Source organism: Salmo salar, chromosome 10, assembly GCF_965601325.2.
Source record: "Salmo salar chromosome 10, fSalSal1, whole genome shotgun sequence".
Classification (NCBI taxonomy): Eukaryota; Metazoa; Chordata; class Actinopteri; order Salmoniformes; family Salmonidae; genus Salmo; species Salmo salar.
In genome coordinates, this window is record NC_138300.1 from 84596645 (window position 1) to 84618331 (window position 21687).

Here is a 21687-nt window from a genome sequence, read left to right on the forward strand (position 1 = left end):
TGGACACTGTGTTAACTAACCTCCAGATGAGCTTCAATGCCATACAACTCTCCTTCCGTGGCCTCCAACTGCTCTTAAATGCAAGTAAAACTAAATGCATGCCATTCAATCGATCACTGCTCGCCCGTCCAGCATCACTACTCTGGACAGCTCTGACTTAGAATACGTGGACAACTACAAATACCTGGGTGTCTGGTTAGACTGTAAACTCTCCTTCCAGACTCACATTAAGCATCTCCAATCCAAAATTAAATCTAGAATCGGCTTCCTATATCGCAAAAAAGCATCCTTCACTCTTGCTGCCAAACATACCCTCATAAAACTGACCATCCTACCGATCCTCGACTTCGGTGATGTCATCTATAAAATAGCCTCCAACACTCTACTCAACAAACTAGACGCAGTCTATCACAGCGCCATCCGTTTTGTCACCAAAGCCCCATACACTACCCACCATTGCAACCTGTACGCTCTCGTTGGTTGGCCCTCGCTTCATACTCGTCGCCAAACCCACTGGCTCCAGGTCATCTACAAGTCTCTGCTAGGCAAAGCCCCGCCTTATCTCAGCTCACTGGTCACCATAGCAGCACCCACTCGTAGCACGCGCTCCAGCAGGTATATCTCACTGTTCACCCCCAAAGCCAATTCCTCCTTTGGTCGTCTTTCCTTCCAGTTCTCTGCTGCCAATGACTGGAACAAACTGAAAAAATCTCTGAAGCTGGAGACTCATATCTCCCTCACTAGCTTTAAGCACTAGCTGTCAGAGCAGCTCACAGATCACCTGTACATAGCCCATCTGTAAACAGCCCATCTATCTACCTACCTCATCCCCATACTGTATTTATTTATCTTGCTCCTTTGCACCCCAGTATCTCTACTTGCACGTTCATCTTCTGCACATCTACCATTCCAGTGTTTAATTGCTATATTGTAATTACTTCGCCACCATGGCCTACTTATTGCCTTCACTTACCTCATTTGCACTCACTGTATATAGACTTATGGTTTTCTTTTGTTCTACTGTATTATTGACTGTATGCTTTGTTTATTCCATGTGTAACTGTGTTGTTGTATGTGTGGAATTGCTATGCTTTATCTTGGCCAGGTCGCAGTTGCAAATGAGAACTTGTTCTCAACTAGTCTACCTGGTTAAATAAAGGTGAAATAAAAAAATAAAAAAAACAGATTGATGACTGTCAGTGAGAAAGGGTCATTTAATTCTGTGACATGTCAAGTGTCTGTGTGGGTGTGGTTGTGTATGGAGAGTCCGGCGATAAGAGTAGCTTGATGAGTATAAACTAATCAAATCAAATGTTATTGTTCGCATACACATATTTAGCAGATACTATTGCAGGTGTAGTGTAATGCTTGTAAAAATGTTCTGGGCTAATAATGTGAGAAATAGCATTAAGCTTAGAGTTGAATTGGTTTCTTGTTTGTTTGCCAATCTGAAATAGCTTTAAACACAGAGGATGTTGTTTCCATAGGAAAAAGATGTTCTTGTGTTCGTGTGGGTGGAAAGATCATAGAAATAGAATGAATAGAAGGGGTTTGGAACGTCTGACCCTGGCAATTTGACTGGTAAATGAATGGGTACACTCACAATGGCTGCCTGGTATTGTGATGCAATCATTTCCATGGCAATGTAAAATGTTCATTCAAATGACGCTAAGTGATGTGACTCATGCAATGGAATGTATTTTGTATAATGTCAGATTGATGGGTACACTTCCTGTTTTTACTTCCTGCTTTGCGCTTATGGGTACACTCGCAATGGCCACCAGTCCACCCATTATGCCATAATTGACTTGGATGGGGACGCCCATTCTATTCATTCTATATCTATGGAAAAGATACTGTAGGAGTGAGAATAGTTTGTCTTTGTCAACATGGTTACTACCGCCTCATTATGTATCTGATTTAAACTTCATTTTAATCGAATCAAATCGGGTTTGAAATATGCACAATCATGAAACAAATGAAGGCATGTACTGGTAAATAAATACAGTATTGTTGTTGAGCTTGGAATGTTAAATAGAACATGTCCCCTCTGTTTACAATACATTCTCTATACACTGTTATTTTCACCATCTGCTCTCTGATGCTCAGTATGTCTCCTGATATTTGACAAGTCCGTCATGACGCTCACATTTATCACACCCCATTGGTCAGATAGCCTGGTCGAGGTACATTAGGTGAAGATAATTACTTTGATATCACATGAATGATCCACTTGGCTCCCCCATCACCCTCAGAACACACTGTCACCACAGTCAGCAGTTGAGGAACTAACTTTGGTGCCGTGTTTCAGTAAATGCAATCTCTGAATGTATTATGCTTTTGGTGATTTTCAGTCCTAACGTCATTCTCAAGGTGTACACAATGGAGTGATACCATACGAACTCAATGACTGATGAACTCAATCAGAATGCTGTTTTCTAGAATGGCTGAAATGGGCTCAGATCTGAGCTTTGGGCGATGTTATAATCGCTCTTTGAATAGGTCAATTTATTCTCCCTTTTCTTGTCCTGTAGCTTGATTCAGACATGAATTGTGTCTTTCATTCTGTATTGAACTCAAACTGGTGATCGAACACGTTGGTATGAAGTACAATCTGAACTGATCTGGCTCTCGTTTAACCCTGATAAATAAACACTAACAGTTTGTCGAGGTCTGACTCCTGGAAGCTATTGGAGTGAAACTAGTCTGACTAATGATATTGGTACACAAGCCTCCCAGTCCCAACAACCAGGCACATTTCACTTTCACACGGAGAGACAAAAATGAAAAAATTACCTCCCTTTAGATAGCTTTTAGCCACACTGTCATGCTAATTGAGATTATGTTTGATAATTAACAACCTCTGAAATGAGCCTGAGTGCAATTGCACTGGAACATTTTTAATTAATAAAACGGAAAATTAAAGCTGCATTTTCATAAGCTTTGCGGGGCAAATTCATCTTATGATTATAAATGGACAACCCTGATTTGTACTAATTAAACCTGATTTGCATATACAGGAAAGGATAACAGAGATTGGTTTTGATTGCTCAAGGCCCCCTTTGTACTTCTGCGTACATGTGTACACGAGGCAGGCAGCCTCTCTCTGCCAATATCGTGTTTGTCTCACTAACTGCCATTTGATCAGGGATTGCTTCAATTTAAAGTTTCAGCAACTTTCACTCACAGCGTGTTGCCTCCTCCTCACCTCAGGTGGTGCACAACATACCAGCTGGATGTTTTGAGAGTACAATTTCTGCATCTGACAGCTATCTGGAGATGATTTTATTTTGCTGGGGCTGAAACTGTGACGATCGTGTCCAAGTAGGTCTGGTTATGTATGCACACACCACTGGAAGTCTCTCTGGATAGGAGCATCTGCTAAATTACTCAAATGTAAATGTTATTAATAACCAGGGTTTTTTTCCTGCATAGGAAACCACCTGATCCAGGAAAAGGACCAGACGTTTAACTCTTTTAAGCTGCAGTTTTTCGAATTAGGATTTGTTTGATCTGTTATTGTGGACCCAAGTGATGGGGCATCATGGATGGAGTGGTTTGATATTAAAAGATCCTTATGAGAATAGGGAATGACAGAGCTTTGAATCACAACACAGGGGACCATTGAACTAATGGAAAAACCCAGACTCTTTACCCAGACAATCTTTACACAGTGTATCAAAAGCATCTGAGTACAGCTGGTCTTCATCTCAGTAACAAGAAGTTCACGCCAGGACACATATGGCATTTTTTGATGCTGTGTTTTGTTTTAAAAGCAAGCGCTTCAGGGCCAGATTTATTACCTGGTAGAGTGGTTGGAGAGTCACCCAAAGGGACTAAAGTGTGTCACTTAATCATCAAGGTGCTCAGTGAGAAAGCCCTCGATGGAGCCTCCAACACCACTTACGCCTCATGGGAGATGACGGATGCACCTGTCCAAGTGGGTGAGTAGCAGAGAGCTCGATGCACCAACAACCACCACTACTCAGTACATAGAGAAAAGGAAAGGACCTGGCAATGAGTTGGCAACCAGACATTTAATGTCAACTTTTACCTTCACTTTTCCACAAACAAGCCACTTATTTCAGGCATGTTCAGTCTAATGTACAGTCAATTCATAGCAATTAGAGAAGTATGATAATTGTGCAGTTTGTCGGTCAAGTGCATTATAATGGAAGGATAAGTGGTCGTGGTGAATGATAAGCTAATGTTAACTGAATCGAGGGGCTTTTACGGCGAATGTGGCTATTGTATTTTAAAAGTTTTTTTTTTTTTGTGTTTCTGTTGCCTACACTACAGGACGATAGCTTATGGGGCAAAACATAATCAAATGCATAATAAAATAAAATAATAATAAAACGCATACTCTATAGTGGTCCAGGCTTTAGAGTCCTACTGCCATATGTGGATTTACTCTTAAAGGACAGTCACTGTCAAAATGTACACCACAGAGCAGGGGTACTCAAGTACTAGGTCCGGCCACACAAATTTCCTAGGTGGCAAAGGTCCGGGTGGATAATGTAATTTATCAGCGTAGTAATAAACCCCCACCTCGCAACCCATGCGACCTCAAACTGTTCACACCCCTCTTGTTAGCGGAGAGAAAATGTTGCTGTTTTAAAGCTAATTTCCCGCAATTCTACACATTTTGCATGGGGCAGAGATTTTCTTTGCTGTTTTAAAGGTAATTTCTTGCAATTCTATGCATTCTTCCATGTCTTATGTGTGTTTATATGATACCAGGGGTCGAAGCCTGACCAAGTAAAAAAAAAAAAAAACATTCGGGACCTCCGGTCCGTTCTGGGTCCGGATCTAGTCCACTGTCCGCCAGTTGAGTATAGACGCCATTGAGGAAACATTCTGTAGAGGAACACACCCATAGGAAAACACACAATCACACATGCACATACACACACATTTGAAAAAGAAGAAAACAGTAATTTGAGGGTGTTTGCTCAGATAGCCAGTAGTGGATAGAGAGACAAAAACACACACATTTCCAACCGATTCTCTGTATGACAGCTTGGCTGATGATGCCTGTGTGCCCAACACAGGTCCATATCAATGAGAAGAGTCACAACACACACAGCCTGGCTGTGTGCCTCTCTCTACCTACTGCTGAGAGTGTAGGTAGCTTTGGCCTGGCTGTGTGCCTCTCTCTACCTACTGCTGCGAGTGTAGGTAGCTTTGGCCTGGCTGTGTGCCTCTCTCTACCTACTGCTGCGAGTGTAGGTAGCTTTGGCCTGGCTGTGTGCCTCTCTCTACCTACTGCTGCGAGTGTAGGTAGCTTTGGCCTGGCTGTGTGCCTCTCTCTACCTACTGCTGAGAGTGTAGGTAGCTTTGGCCTGGCTGTGTGCCTCTCTCTACCTACTGCTGAGAGTGTAGGTAGCTTTGGCCTGGCTGTGTGCCTCTCTCTACCTACTGCTGCGAGTGTAGGTAGCTTTGGCCTGGCTTGCGTCCGATTGGCAAGGAGAACTGTTGACGATCGCTTGATGCCTTTCAGAACATGTCTACATCCCTCCAAGCTTTATACTTACATTTACATTTACATTTTAGTCATTTAGCAGACGCTCTTATCCAGAGCAACTTACAGTAGTGAATGCATACATTTCATAATTTTTTTTCTCCATACTGTGCCAAGTATTATTAGGCCCTGAATAGACAGGATGAATGGAAATGGGATCAAGGTTACGGTTATGGTAGTTCTGGAAAGGAATGTGTAAGAGCCTACTGTCGTTTGTGTGGTTCTCCAGTTAAGAGTTCATCCTAGTGTTGCTGCTTGTTTGATTAATTTAGGCTGTTGTACCATCAGAAGATATCACAGTTCAGTAGCGTAGGTTTGACTTGGTGAGGAATAGGAAACACTCAAACACTCAACACGGATTGGTTACACACACACACACTACATCACACAAAAGTGTGTGTATATGAAAGAGACAGCACAAGGGAGTTGTGGAATCTTTTTCTTCTTCTTGAGTCGAAATTTAATTTATACATTTTTTCCAGGCTCAAACTGGCTGCTCTTGCAGGGAATGGAGCCCCATGCTATTGGCTGATGTGATATTTATCACTCTAATTATATCTTCTGGACTCTTCCACAAGATGACTGCATTCCCACTCAGTCACCTTTGTACGTTCAATCTACTTCAGTTTGCAAAAGCCTGAAATAAATCGTATGCTTTGCAATGACATTTTCTCCCCTCGAATGTGTTTTTTTATTTTTTTATATCATTTCACTCTGCATTGTTATGCATTCGGCTATTCACCCACAACGTATCATTGTTGTCTGAACTGGACAGCCTACAGCCAAATTATGGCTGGTTAAATTAAGGCAAAAGTAGGAGAATGCTGCTTTATCTCATTTTGTTTTACAAAAACAAATTACTTATTGCTCAAACCTGATTGCTCATGCTCACATGGATTCAATTAAACATAGAAACGAAATGAAGCATAAAGAGGGTGTACACTTTACAGGCCTTGCAGAAACTCATTACTGTGTGATCAATGCAGGAGTCAGAGGAATTTGTCTCTTCCGTGGCTGTCTTTTGTGGAGTGGCAGCCCTGGCCGCAATTGCCAGGCTAAATTAAAATTGTATGTGCCTCTGAAAGCATATCCATCTCCTCCCTTTTTCAACATCTACATTTTCACAGGACCTGCTGTATAGATTCTGCCCTATAGAAGCGCATACGGAATATATCACACGCTTCAGAAATGTGATTATCTTTTTCAAAACAAGGGACCTGAATAGGACAGGCGATCATTTTGAGTAAACCTTAACAATACATGTGCGTTAAGATGTGGATTTATGGTTTGTAGAGAGCCTTGTTCCAACACAATGTGGAAGAAGTGGTGGCTCGAGGATTTACTTATTTACTGTAAAGAGTGTTACTAATCCTCTTCAATGTGGACATTGGTGGACTAGCATTCACTGTGTAACCCTGTCTCCCCCTCTCTCTCCACCCCCCCATCCCTCCCCCAGGTAACCGTCCGTGTGTAGTGCTGACAGCACGGGTCCACCCTGGGGAGAGTAACGCCAGCTGGGTGATGAAGGGAACCCTGGAGTTTCTGTGTAGCAGTGACCCTGTGGCTGAGACACTGAGGGAGGCCTACATCTTTAAGATTATCCCCATGCTCAACCCCGACGGGGTCATCAACGGCACGTACGTACTCTGCACTCTGACACCCACCCTAACCTTTGACCTCTGTCCTCAGACCTATACCTGTCACCCTCCATGTTAACTAGTACACAGTCATTTAGCTAGGCAGTCCAGGAAGCTAACCTGTATGTCCAGGTTACCACAGGGTTATCTTACAGACACGATGGGTATGCAATGTCATGTGAGTCTGTGGCATCATCATACTGTCAATAGAGAAAGCAGAATTAACAGGAAGGGAGTTTGGGTTGGAGTCAAGTCCCAACTCAGAAAATACATTTTGGAGTTTGGCCCCTTTTCATTACATTGTATCAAATGCATTTGTAAGTACAAATCTGTTTAGTAGTACCAGTACTTAACAAAAGCTACAGCGTCATATTGGTAGTCTTATTAATGGGCTTGAGGGTGATCGATAAGCCTCTTCACCCCTCTGTACCAATCACTGACCTGACTCCTTACTGACGCCATGTAAGAACTAGACCCAGTCAGAGCTGCACTCTTTTCATTATCACCAGGCTGGTGCTCAGTGAGCCTGAGCAGAACAATCATTGATCAGACTGTAGCCTATTACATACTGCTTGTTTGGGGCTGGAGAGAGATTAACTCAATATGGACAACAACTTGGTACTGTAGGTCATGTTGTCTGAAGCTATTCCAACTTCTCTACGGTGTCCAGGTTTTAGAGACTGCAATGAGAGTACAAGATTATGATTTGTAACGCAACAATAAACATTTAAGGTGTCTTCTAAAAACTGTATGCAGAAATCCCCCAAACTCATATATATGTTATTACCGTTAGCATACATATACATGTTGACATGTCACGACTCTTTGAAATGGAAATTGTGATTTGATATGTTGAAAGGTCACATTTGCTTATATCAGTTTCACCACAGATCTCAGGAAGACAAAAATGCACTACACATAAAGCAGAGCTAATCTGAGATCAGAGCTGTCTGACTATGTTAAACCGTCATTTAATTTCCTTTTATGTTCATCGAGCCATGAAGACACAACATTTACTTTGGCTTGTACATTGGACTTATTGAAATACGTCTTCCGCTTGCATTTTTACAATCCATCTCCCTTGGCAACTGATTGCGGTGTCAAGTTGTTTGCCGTTCGGGGGAACACAAACACAAACTTGTTTCACTGTGCACTATCTTGACTCTGCTGCTATTTTCAGTTCACACATACAGCATGAATTATTGGGTCTTCAGATATGATAATTGCTACGAGTCTGAAAGCCCAATCTGCATCACACAGCTGGTCTGACCAGAGGGAGAGGGAGATGTAAACCGAGCTGACTTTTTGACTAACAGCCTTTTGCTTTGCTGTTATTTTCCTGATTGCAGAGAGAGAGGGTGATGACAGTATGCTAGCTGCTTGTATTTAGCAGGGGACCAAACGGTAAGAGGTGAGAACAGAGTAGTGTGTGTCAGTAGGGAATCCACTAGTGTAAAACCAGGAATAGCACATGCACAGCCACATCCCTATGTCTGACTGTGACACTCACTGTCTGACAGCTTTCATGTGAAATCCCCGGTGCTCTGTGCAGCAGCAGCCTGCCCAGCCGTGCATGTCAGCGCAAGCAGGTATTTACTTAGACATTGGTGTGAAATCTGAGAAGACGGGGAAACCAAGTGTATCTTTTCATACCTTCAGTGACAGGTTTTGCAAATGCATTTAGAGCGCCCTGAAATTGGGCATTTGAGGGCAACGCTGTGAAAGACGAAGTATTGATTTCCTCCAATATAGCATATTGGACAAGCCATTTGAGGTTGGAGCATGACACATTGGGGTCCATTGTTGACAAGGGCAGTATGTGTTCAGTGGTGAATGCTGCTCAATGTTCCAGACTGCCAGATGAGAACTCATTTAAATGTTAGTCATTTAGCAGAGGCTCTTATCCAGAGCGACTTACAGGAGCAATCAGGGTTAATTGCCTTGCTCACGGGCACATTGGCAGATTTTTCACCGAGTCCGCTCAGGGATTCAAACCAGCAACCTTTCGGTAGGCTACCTGCTGCCCGTCTAATAAAACATAAATGCTAACATCACCATGCACACACCATGGAATTGCTTGATGTTTTGTTCCTTTGTTACATCTAATGTGTTCCGTTAAAGGAATTAAGCATCAGTTAATAAAACTCATTGAGCTTTTGAGATATTTGACACAAAATGTCATCATTAGATCTGAGCGGTTAATTGTCCCTGAAATTGAATTCGTTTTCTGTGAGTGATGATTAAAGACGTTGGCATTGCACGGCGCCATATCACTTCTGATACTCTGCTTTAGTGGGAGATAGAAGACATGAAGACTTAGGGTTCAGTGTTGAGGAGTACAGAACAAAAATAGAAACACAACATGTAAAGTGTTGGTTCCATGTTTCATGAGCTGAATTAAAAGAACACAGAAATGTTCTATATGCACAAAAAGCTTATTTCTCTCAAATTGTGTGGAATAATTTGTTTACATCCCTGTTAGTGAGCATTTTTCCTTTGCCAAGATAATCCATCCACCTGACAGGTGTGACATATCAAGAAGCTGATTAAATAGCATGATCATTACAGAGGTGCACCTTGTGCTGGGGACAATATAAGGCCACTCTAAAATGAGCTGTTTTGTCACACAACACAATGCCACAGATGTCTCAAGTTTTGAGGGAGTGTGCAATTGGCATGGTGACTGCAGGAATGTCTAACAGAGCTCTTGCCAGATAATTTAATGTTAATTTCTCGACCATAAGCCGCCTCAAAACATTGTTTTAGAGAATTTGCCAGTACATCCAACCAGCCTCACAATCGCAAACCACGTGTAACCACGCCAGCCAAGGACCTCCACATCCGGCTTCTTCACCTGCGGGATCGTCTGAGGAGGGGGAGGGGTGTATTTCTATCTTTAATAAGGCCCTTTTGCAGGAAAAAAAATAATTCTGATTGGCTGGGCCTGGCTCCCAGGGGGTGGCTCTGTTTTCCAAGTGGATGGGCCTATGCCCTCCCAGGCACACCCAAGGCTGCACCCCTGCCCAGTCATGTGAAATCTATAGATTAGGGCCTAATGAATTTATTTCAAATGACTGATTTCCTTCTATGAACTGTAACTCAGTAAAATGTTTGACATTGTTGCATGTTGAGTTTAGATTTTTGTTCAGTAATAGTTCAACTAGTAATTTAACTACATTTTGTAGTATATTGGTGGTAGTTTAACTAAATTCAAATCTATAGTATGTAGTGTTTTCAGTAGTTAATTACTGTTTTACCATGTTGCATTGTAGCTAACTACTGGAATTACACAATACTTTCTTAGCAAAACGAATAGAACATATGGGTGAAGTAGGCAATCATTTCCTTTCTTTTTCGGTATCAGACCTGCCTAATTCTCACTTGGAACATTGTTTTTGTGTTTAATAGGCTAAATTATACATTCTACTAACATCTGACCCCATAGTGATCTGTTCTTGCAATTTGTAGTCTATGACATTTAAGATTTACAGTATATATGATAATTTCTCACATAGTAATTTGGATGTAGTGAACTACTTTTTCAAAGTAACTTTAGTTAATAAACTGTATTTTTATTAAGGGTAGCTTTAGGGTAGCTTAACTTCTTCCAGTGGTAGCTTGGCAAACTATATTTTTTACAGTATTTTTAGAGTAGCTTCCCCAACAATGCTTTTCCACATGTTTGATCAGCTCCAGCTGTCTGGCTGTACTGCACCTTTGCCCTATTTTTCCTACATTGTTTTGTTCCTATTTTAATGATGTAACGTGTTTTGTGACCCATGTACTAATTGTCACTTGAATTCGGACGTGGCCATGCTCTGAAGGTAACCCACACATGTCCTGGATACTTTGAATGCTGCTGACTCTGCTTGGGTGGGGAGGTTCGGATGCAGACGTTCGCTTTGAGTCAAAATCAGCAATACACGCGACTCAATAGAACATATCCCTGAGATTCGTGGGTTGTCACGTGTGTTGGATACAAGCACTCTTTGGGAATTGAACTTTGTTGGAACAGCCTGTGTGTGTGTGTGTGCATGTGTAAGTGTTTAAATGTGATAATATTCTTCCATTATGCCAGGGGGTTGCTCGGGAAAGACAACATGTTATTTTTAGTCTGTTTGATTTAGTGGATGAGATTTACCCAAGACAAGCCTCCTCAGTCAAGTCTCTTTGACTGCTGGGACTCCTAGTCTCAGCTCGGCTGATTTGAGAAGTTTGAGGATGCGTCTCACATCTTGCCTTTGACAGCCTGTCTCCCTTTCCTCTCCACCATTGATGTTTATCACAACTCTGGTCTATAATTATGTAGGGAGAACAACTCGATGTGCGTGGAGGGGAATACTGTCCTGCTTCTTACCTTCCTACCTGTGACCTGCGTCTCTCACTCTGCCAGCCAGGTGGGGACTGACTGGTGTGAACAGATTGTAATTTCCAACACTGACCTTGGGAACGGAGGAACAGAGGATTGCATCAAGTAGCCCCTGGGGAAGGACGACTTCCTGTAGCCAAATTTGAGAACCTGTCAAAGTGGATCATCTTGTTATCACAACCAGACTTGAAGACCAGAACACGAGATTGACATTTCACAGTCAAGCAAAACTATTTTGTATGTTCACCTTGAGGTATTTGTCTTGTACACTATTAAAAAAACGTGCTATCTAGAACCTTAAAGGGTTCTTTGGCTGTCCCCATAGGAGAACCCTTTGAAGAACAAAACTTATTGGGGTGGCAGGTAGCCTAGTGGTTAGCGTGTGGGGCCAGTAACCAAAAGGTTTCTGGATCAAATGCCCGTTCTGCTCCTGAACAAGGCAATTAATCCCCTGTAGTCCGTCATTGTAAATAAGAATTTGTTTTTAACTGACTTGCCTAGTTAAATAAAGGTAAAACACTTTTTTTTTAAAGAACCCTTTTTCCTTCCAGGTAGAACCATTTTGGTTCTAGGTAGAACCTTTTGGAGTTCCAGGTAGAACCCTTTCCACAAAAGGTTCTACATTGAACCCAAAAGGGTTCTACCTGGAACTAAAAAGGGTTCTCCATTGAACTAAAATGTGCTCTCCTATGGGGACAACCAAATAACCCTTTTGGAACCCTTTTTTCTAAGAGTGTAGCAGAGAGCAGGGGCGTGCTACAGTGGCGTTGGCAGTTTATCTGATCAGCGTTACACCTGCAATGTTTGAACAGAATGTTAGCATCCAGGCAGCTCTTTAACTACCATTCATTGTCAATGGTGCCATCACCACAACACAGAGGCCCTTAGACCATTCAGCAGCACAATGCGACAAGGGACATGAATGGATGAGACAAATGGGAGTTTTTACATTTCTGTTCCCTCTTTACATGCAGTGAGAGTGGGATCGGTGACCATGACATTGGAGGTCACATTTGAGCACAGTCCAATGCCCCAGAGAAGGGATGGTTGGTTATATTTCTATAACTGTTCAGCTGGCTTTAACCATGCTATCCCTCCCAGTTCCTGCCTCTGGGTGAGGGACCAGACCAGCTGGGAGATGGTTAACCCCAGCCAGCCAGGGACAAGGGTGGTTTAAAATATTTTTGTGTCAATAGCATCGGTTTGCCTCAATTATAGGTGAGTGTATCCAGTATTAGACTCAGTAGGGTGCTCTCGCTCCATCTCTTGAACAAGGAGTAAACTTGCCCCTAGCTCAGAGAATCAGAAAAAGGCCTGACCCCATTCCATTTGTATTGCTGACACAGAAAGAACATTTATTCTCAAGGTAGAAGCTGGCCAGATCACATTGGAGAGATGTTTTTTTTCTTGGACTGGAGTCAGTATGAGCCATTTTGTGTTATTGTGTTTTTCATTAGGAGAGAGGTGGTTTCTACACACTAAAAACAAATGACTCTATATAGTGCCAGTTCTTTGGCTTGTCGCGATAGCGGAACCCTTTTTGGCGCTATATAGAACCCTTTTTGGAAGGTTTTATAAAGAACCATGCTCGTAAGGTTCTAAATGTAACCTTTACGGTGCTATAAAGAATCATTTTTTAAGGTTCTATAAAGAACCATTTAAAAAAAGTTATACATTAACACCAAATATGGTTTTTATAGCGGTACAACCCTTTTGATTCTGTATAGAACCCTTTTTAATGGTTCTGTATTTAACCTTTACGGAGAACGGTTCTATAAAGAACCTTTCTCAATCTCAAACGTTCTGCAAATAACCTTTTAAAGAACCATACAGGGTTCTTTTTGCTGGTTAGCCATACTATTGTTAAAATGTCAAAGGTTTTATAATTGTATTATTTGACAAATTGAATCAAGTGTGCTAGCTCTGGAATGGCTGGGGGTCCCCAAGGAGGGAGATAAGAACCACTGTTTTAGACATCAGTTCTCAATTGACACAACGCCATATATGAGTCTTTCAAAAATCACAATCACTGGCCATTTTCATATTTAACATACAATGGCGTAACACAACAGATCAGATCAACTGGAATGACACTCTCACTCACGGTTGCACAAAAAGAGCTTTGCCATTGCCCCTACATTTGAATGATCACTATTAGAAGAAATAACTATTTTCTGAACCGCAAATAACCATTAACCGGCTCAAATGGTTCTTTGAGTCATCATGGTTCTACATACAGTATAACCGTGCCCTTCCCAAAGAACCCTTGAGGAATCTTCTTTGTGTGTACCTGCCTCTTTAAAAACACATTTTTATTCAAGTAGAGTGGTGCTTTCAGTACTTTTTATTATCCTTTTTCATCAGGTACCATTTTATAGTATTTTGTAATGTCTCCTGTTGTGTCTACCTGCCTTCTGTTGTCATAAAGCAGTCTATTTCCTCACTCTTTCACCCTCCATCATCTACAACTCTGTACCGGCATTAGTTCCGCCTCCGCTTCTCTTCAGAGGTTATGGGAAATGTTCTACAGGTGTAGGATCTTAATTTTGAATATAATTAATGGACATTTTTGTAGGGGTTGATAATTTGAATGTAAGGGAATTTCAAGTCGGATATTTCAATGTGGAAATTAAAAACTTCAGAAGCCTTTTTAAACCTCAAATACACTAAAACGTTCTCCTGCAACAGGGTGATCAAATTAAGATCCTACGTCTGTACCCTACCCTTCTGAAATCATTAAAAAAAATTGTATGTCTGTAATTTTCGTTAATGCATGTTTACAATATGTGTAGAAAGCAGCAGACATGAAAGATTCATGTCACGGTTTCCACCCCGTCTTTGATAAAACCAGGAGAGGTACACGGGTCAGCCAGCCTCCCTGCCATGAACAAAGAGGAGAGCAACGAGAGGAAGCATGGAGCTGAGCTGTATTAAAATGCTTTGATGCATGGGGGTGGTCCAGCATGCGACACTGAAGTATTATGGAGACCACTGTAGCCTGGATTGAGACAGGCCCATGATAAATGGAGGAGAATCCACGCTGTTCATCATTTCACAGCAAGGCTAACATTGACCACAGCCAAGCCCGTCCACTCGCCCCATACCATCCTCTCCTCCTCCCGCTCACAACCCTCCTCCCTCCGGTCCAGTGTTCTGGCACAGGTGATGGCTACCTTGCTCAGACGGGCCAGCAGATGAGATTTACCCACGGTTCTCTTCTTCCTCGGAGGCAGTATTATCAGTAGGCCCTTCCCCTCTGCTCTTCCTGTGGGGGAGGGAGGTAATGAGTCACTATCTCCCAGGCTTTGGTATGCCTCCCCAGTCCAGATCAATACCCTGGCATTTGAGTTATGGGGAAATACAATAGCGTGAATACAAAGCCTCACAATTTGTCATTGTCCATTTGTTGATGTTTTCATTAGTGTGCTTACTATAGTAGCAAGGGCAAACATAAAATTGTACATCAGAAATGTTTGTGTTATTAGAGTGGTTCTCATGAATCTGCCCAGAGTCATTACTTCTACCCCTTCTTGTTATTTTCATCCATGGCCTTCATCTCCTGCCCTCATGAAGGTAGACATACAGTACATTTCCAAACCTACTATAGCTCTAGTTGGACTCTGGTGCTTGATGAGATGATACATTTGTTGCCTATATTCAGTGTCATGTGTTGTCATGTGACAGCATACTGCATAGTGTCATGTGTCGAGAGGCTGTCAACACATGATGCTGCATGTTCACTATTGAGGAATACAATATGTGAGCAGAGATACACTGTTGATGGTTGATTGAAAACGTTTTTTTTTCTCTGAGGTCATCTTGGGAAGTTGATCGGTCACTTACAATGACCTTTCATATCTGTCAGCCTTTGGGTGATCTGAATGATCCCAGTTTGCTGCAGTTGATTGGAGGAGATCGAGAGGTTGACTCACGTTCGTGAATGAAGTCTGCTGGTCACTATTCCTCTTAACAGCAGAGTAATAGAGAGAGTCATTGTCCTCACTGAACGCCGTCCAACCTGTATGTTTGTGCCAAGACCCAGTGGTTGTATCATTGATCAGAGAGGCAGCTACTAAACGGATGCATGTCAGATTTGTGTTACATGCTGGTCAGCTGTAAGTGTTGGAGACAGTGTGTGCGCCCCAAATGACACCCTATGACACCTAAATGACACCCTATGTAGTGCACTACTGTTGACCAGGGATTTGGTCATAAGTGGTGTACCTTATAGGGGATAGGGTGTCATTTGGGACGCTCCCAGAAACGTTGGCTGTGACGCCGGCTGGGCCGGCGTGTTGAAGTCACGTTAACCTCCCTGGCCCTGGAAGTAGATTAAATTGACAAAGACATTGGGACTGGGATCCCAGGGGACCACACATAACTGGAAGCCCATGAAGCCCGTGACCTCATCATTGTTAATCTATTAGAGGCCATTTTATGCATCCATTTATGCATCCAGCCACTTTATAGTGAATATCAGGCATTTCTCTTCATCATCTTTACTCTATATTGAATTGCTTCAAAGTACATGGAGATGGGTTGTTTTACTGTGATCTATTTGTTAATGATGTATTGGAACAATACACAACTGCACATGTACGTCACTACAACAACACCCTATTAGTGACGGGCCGTTACTGATAGACCTTCCTCACGCTAGCTACCTAGCCCTTATTGATTCAAGTTGGTGGTGAGAGTCCTAAGAGGGAACCAACCGACGCGAAACACTACCAGATGCATTCTTATAACATTCAAGTGGTGTGGCAGATAACGGATTCTGTAGACAACATGACTGATTCCCTTCCTGCTCGAGGTTACACAGTCTCAGAAATTAAGGATTGCTTTGTGTGCCTGGAATGAAATGACTGGGCCACTTCCAGGCTTACCCAAGCCTATCATGCAGTTCAGAAAGCAGCATTCTGCACCATACCCTATTTACAAAGGCTTAACACGACCAGGCAGGAAAGGAGAAGTTAGGCTCAGACGGCTATTAGATTCCAGAATGTACGTGAAATGGGAGGTATCATTGTGAAGGCAGTCAAGGGCACACCTTTGTGCTCACCATTCCAACTGGCTCACTTTTCTCCATTTCTGAGTCTGCTAGTTCGTTCTGCAGCAGAGTATATGAAATACTTAAGAAACCAAAATAATCCTACCATAAAAGTACATGAGTACATGATTCACAAAAGTATTGTTGTGAATCTTTAGATACAACTGCACTGTTGACACCCGCAAAAACATCTCCTAAACATGTGTATGTGACCAATACAATTTGATTTGATGATGAGATCCACTTGGTCAGTGTCTCAGGGCTCAATTCAATCACTCTCACATTGCATTATTCTCACGGTAGCTCTTTTTGCAGTGGTTAACATTTACCACACAGTGGGGTTTTTTGGACTGTTTAAATCTATACTACTGGTGACAGGTAGACTCTCCTGTTTCCAGTTTTCTGAATCAATTTGTCGGTGTACAGTTTAAACAACGATACAGTGTAAACATTCCTGTTGCAGATTCTATTATATTCCGTCCTAAATGGGCACAGCCCACCAGGGAGAGCTCTGAGGTGTTCTAGCATTCAGTTTATTTTCTGTAACCATTATCCGTTTTGGCCTGTAATAGGTCCAGTGGTCTAGTGATTTGATAATCTGCCTCATGCTCCCTGACCTCTGACCCTCCCCCCCCCCCCTCCCCCCCCCTCCCCCCCACACACACCCTCACTTCCCACCTGGTGTCATCCCCAACCACCCTCCTCAGTCACAATCAACCCTCCACACCTCATCCCCAAAATACCTCATCACTCACTCACTCACTCACTCACTCACTCACTCACTCACTCACTCACTCACTCACTCACTCACTCACTCACTCACTCACTCACTCACTCACTCACTCACTCACTCACTCACTCACTCACTCACTCACTCACTCCACACCTAGCGTCATCCCTAGACAGTAAACGCCTCCTTACACACTTTGAAGTAGAGCAACATGCCTACACCACCAGCAGCCAACTAATTGTGTTTCGTTCAAGCATCTAAGCAAGTCCCTCAGCAGGTGACTCATATAGTGTTAGATTGTGAGGGATTTCAAGAGTTACCTCGGAGGTACGTAATCAGGAGGCAGGAGAATGACTCAGATGAGCAGGGATAGAGTTGGTGTTGATGCACACCACTGGATATTTAAGCAATAAGGCCCGAGGGGATTTAGGGCTGCTCTTATGCATTTAGGGCTGCTCTTATGCACGACACAAAGCGGAGTGCCTGGACACAGCCCTTAGCCGTGGTATATTGGCCATATACCACAAACCCCCAAGGTGCCTTATTGCTATTATAAACTGGTTACCAACGTAATTAGAGCAGTAAAAATAAATGTTTTGTCATACGGTCTTGAATTATTATTTTTTTACCTTTATTTAACTAGGCGAGTCAGTTAAGAACAAATTCTTATTTTCAATGACGGCCTAGGAACAGTGGGTTAATTGCCTTGTTCAGGGGCAGAACGACAGATTTGTACCTTGTCAGCTCAGGGATTCGATCTTGCAACCTTTCGGTTACTAGTCCAACGCTTTAACTACTAGGCTACGCTGCCGGTCTGATATACCACGGCCGTCAGCCAATCAGCATTCAGGGCTCGAACCACCCAGTTTATAATGCTCATTAGACTACGAAGTGTAACACGAGGCAATATGTTAGCTCGTTTGATATGGATAACAACAGTAATCTGCAAAGGATTTCAATTTTCAACTGTATTTCATTATCTTTTTAGCTCTGTGTCTGAAACAGTACCTATTTTACAAGTAGCCAACAACACTGCCCCAATCACAGGAGAGGTCTCTGATTGTCATCTCAGCCATTCATTTCGATATGTACTGGAACATCAGAATAAGCTTTTTATGTAACCTTGGTCTGTCAAGCTAAACCACAGCCACTCTAACAATTCACAATGTATTTCTTCCTCCGAAGCTCCAATTTGATGCTGCATAAATGAACTACTCAGATGAGCCCAAGTTATTTCAGAGTGAAACAGGCCAATTAGACCGTGGAGGTCAGTGCTAGTTCGGCAGAACTATGCTTATATCTGGAATAAATAAAGGAAATAGACTGTGTTTTCATACGGGAGCCACATTGACAGAGACAGTGGTGTCATTACCTAGTTATGTGTTTCCAGGACAGGAGATGAGCACTCTGTCTGTCTGATGGAATGGGGACAGGGAATGCTACAACTCTCATAGTTTCCATTCCATTTCCCTCTTTTTGGTGAGACTCGGAGGCGAGGGACGACACTTTCTTGACTTTTAACTAAATTGATTACGGTATCTGGCTTCAACTACCATTGTTATTCTTGGCTGAGAAAACATATGCACAACAACTGGAGAGAAATGTGCAGACGGAAAATGCCAGTGGAACACATGATTTTCCTGAGACTGTGATCAGTCAATAATAATCCCTCTGCATGTGTTTTCTCTTGCAATAACGATGCTGTTCAAAATCCTATACATCCATTGTATTGACATTCGGTTAGAGCCATGTTGACCATTAAAAAGTCAAACTTGTTGTTTCACTCTTCTAGAAATGTGTAAATGTTCCTTGCTGGCTGCTCTATGGTATTGAACTAATAACAATCAATGTGACCATGGTCCTCCTATTGCAGTGAAGACCAAGAGCATTTACATACATCAATACCACAGAGCACCCGCCCTTGGCTCTCACTGCTCAACACTCCATAGAAACGCATTCAATATCTAGCACATTTGTATTACTTTTTACTTGTCCTGTCCGTGCAGACAGACACAAGTATTTTCAGCCTACTTCATACTGGCACTTCATAAAGAGATGCACTAGATAAGACCATGAGTGATAGACAAGCACCCTATGAGGTTCTCATAATCATCTCCTCCAGAGTGGCTGTAGAAAGCATCCCATCCATCCCACCGCCCACGTGCCCCTGTGGCTAAGCTGTTTCAGTAGGAGGAAGGGTTCTGAGGGGTGAAAGATAACAGGTGGAGGGTCTCAGCTTGCCTCCAAGGTTGTTTGACCTGTTAGCTCCATCACTGTGATTAACATAGTGGTGACATGGTGGTCTTCTGAAAGGCAGGCAGTGTGGAGGGTGTTTCACATGAAACCCTGATGAAGACAGCTTGATGTCGAGACTTTGGTAAATAAATGATTGCATCGGAGCTCTGCCATCATGGACATGCACCATCAGGGTGGGCTCTGCCATCAGGGACATGCACCACCAGGGTGAGCTCTGCCATCAGGGACATGCACCACCAGGGTGAGCTCTGCCATCAGGGACATGCACCACCAGGGTGAGCTCTGCCATCAGGGACATGCACCACCAGGGTGAGCTCTGCCATCAGGGACATGCACCACCAGGGTGAGCTCTGCCATCAGGGACATGCACCACCAGGGTGAGCTCTGCCATCAGGGACATGCACCACCAGGGTGAGCTCTGCCATCAGGGACATGCACCACCAGGGTGAGCTCTGCCATCAGGGACATGCACCACCAGGGTGAGCTCTGCCATCAGGGACATGCACCACCAGGGTGAGCTCTGCCATCAGGGACATGCACCACCAGGGTGAGCTCTGCCATCAGGGACATGCACCACCAGGGTGAGCTCTGCCATCAGGGACATGCACCACCAGGGTGAGCTCTGCCATCAGGGAAATGCACCACCAGGCAATCTTAAAGACAAGAATGACCATCCTCAATCAACTCAGCCCATGGGATTGATGCCAAGACCCTTCATTATGTACACTATGGTTAGTGCATGACTTCCCCTCCCACTGCTTGAAATAGTCATGATTTCCCTGTAGGCTGAAATAGTCATGATTTCCCTGTAGGTTGAAATAGTCATGATTTCCCTGTAGGTTAAAATAGTCATGATTTCCCTGTAGGTTGAAATAGTCATGATTTCCCTGTAGGTAAAGCCCCTTACCTACACAATTCCATGTCTCAAGTCATGCCAAGGATAAAATATGACATTTGTATGTTTTCTACATTCTAATGGAGAGAAGAGAGTGTTATGCATGGTTTTGTTGTGTCTCACAGCAAACAGTACATTGTAAAGGTTAGATACTGGTCCTTAGAGCGGTCATTAGGGTTTGTCTAGCAGCCCCCTACAGTATAATCTAAAGTCTACATTTTGTTACTTTAACAATATGCACTTTACCCCTAATGTCTATTTCATAACATCCAGGACTGGCCAAATGAATTATGTTATTTCAGTAACACATACTGTAGATCCACACAAAATATTTATTTCAGTGAAGAGACTCTGATGAGTGGTAAGATCAATCATAAGAGCTACACTCTCTGTCTCACAAAGCCTCCTCTATTTCAGCAAGAACCCAGCCCAGCGAGAAGAGCCCTAGAAGGAAGCTGAGCCCCTCTACAAGTTTTGAAGCCTTTGCACTTAAATGTTTAATGATCTGGATATTAATCTTCTGTAATGAGGCATTCATTCTACTTCCTGAATCATTTCACCTATTTTTAATTGTAATTATTGGCTAAACAAAAGCAAACTAAAGCATACAACTGGGTAATAACAAAACCCTCAAGCTCCAAAAAGTTTTGCGACAGACAGAACACAAATGTATTTTTATCCTCATCAACAAACAATTTGTTTAGGGTTCTACTTGGGCTCCATGCAGCTTTCTGATCCAGGCTGCATCACATCCGGCCGTGATTGGGAGTCCCATTGTAAATAAGAATTTGTTCTTAACTGACTTGCCTAGTTAAATAAAGGTTACATTTTTTTTTAAGTCTGCCATATTGCCGTGGTGTATTTGGCATGAAGCTAAAATCCCGGCATCTATACTGGATGTCAATGGGCTGTGTGGAGGGCCACAGACCGACAGCAGCTCTCAGATGAGCAGCAGTACCACACCTCACCACCAGCAACAATACAGGGCCTGCGTAGGGTTAAGATCATCGTTAGAACCATTTAACGATGTATCTTTAGTAGCCTAACAGTTTCCCAAAAACATTGTTTCTAATGTTGGACTTTTAGTTGACCGACTGCCTCAGACCACTCGTAGAACAACTAAGTGCGCTGTTAGATGCTTTTCTCCGTCACTTTATAAGGAAAGGGGGATCCCTAGTCAGTTGTACAACTGAATACATTCAACTGAAATGTGTCTCCCAAATTTA

General features: G+C 42.8%; 1 protein-coding gene across 1 annotated transcript in view; it reads left to right on the forward strand.

The window, feature by feature from the left end:
- Positions 1 to 21687, forward strand: part of agbl1 (AGBL carboxypeptidase 1) — a 149249-nt gene that overhangs the window by 65253 nt on the left and 62309 nt on the right. Inside the window, exon 19 of the mRNA XM_014124437.3 lies at positions 6981 to 7161. Coding sequence (XP_013979912.3) covers positions 6981 to 7161 — 181 coding nt within the window. The remainder of the gene's footprint in view (positions 1 to 6980; positions 7162 to 21687) is intronic.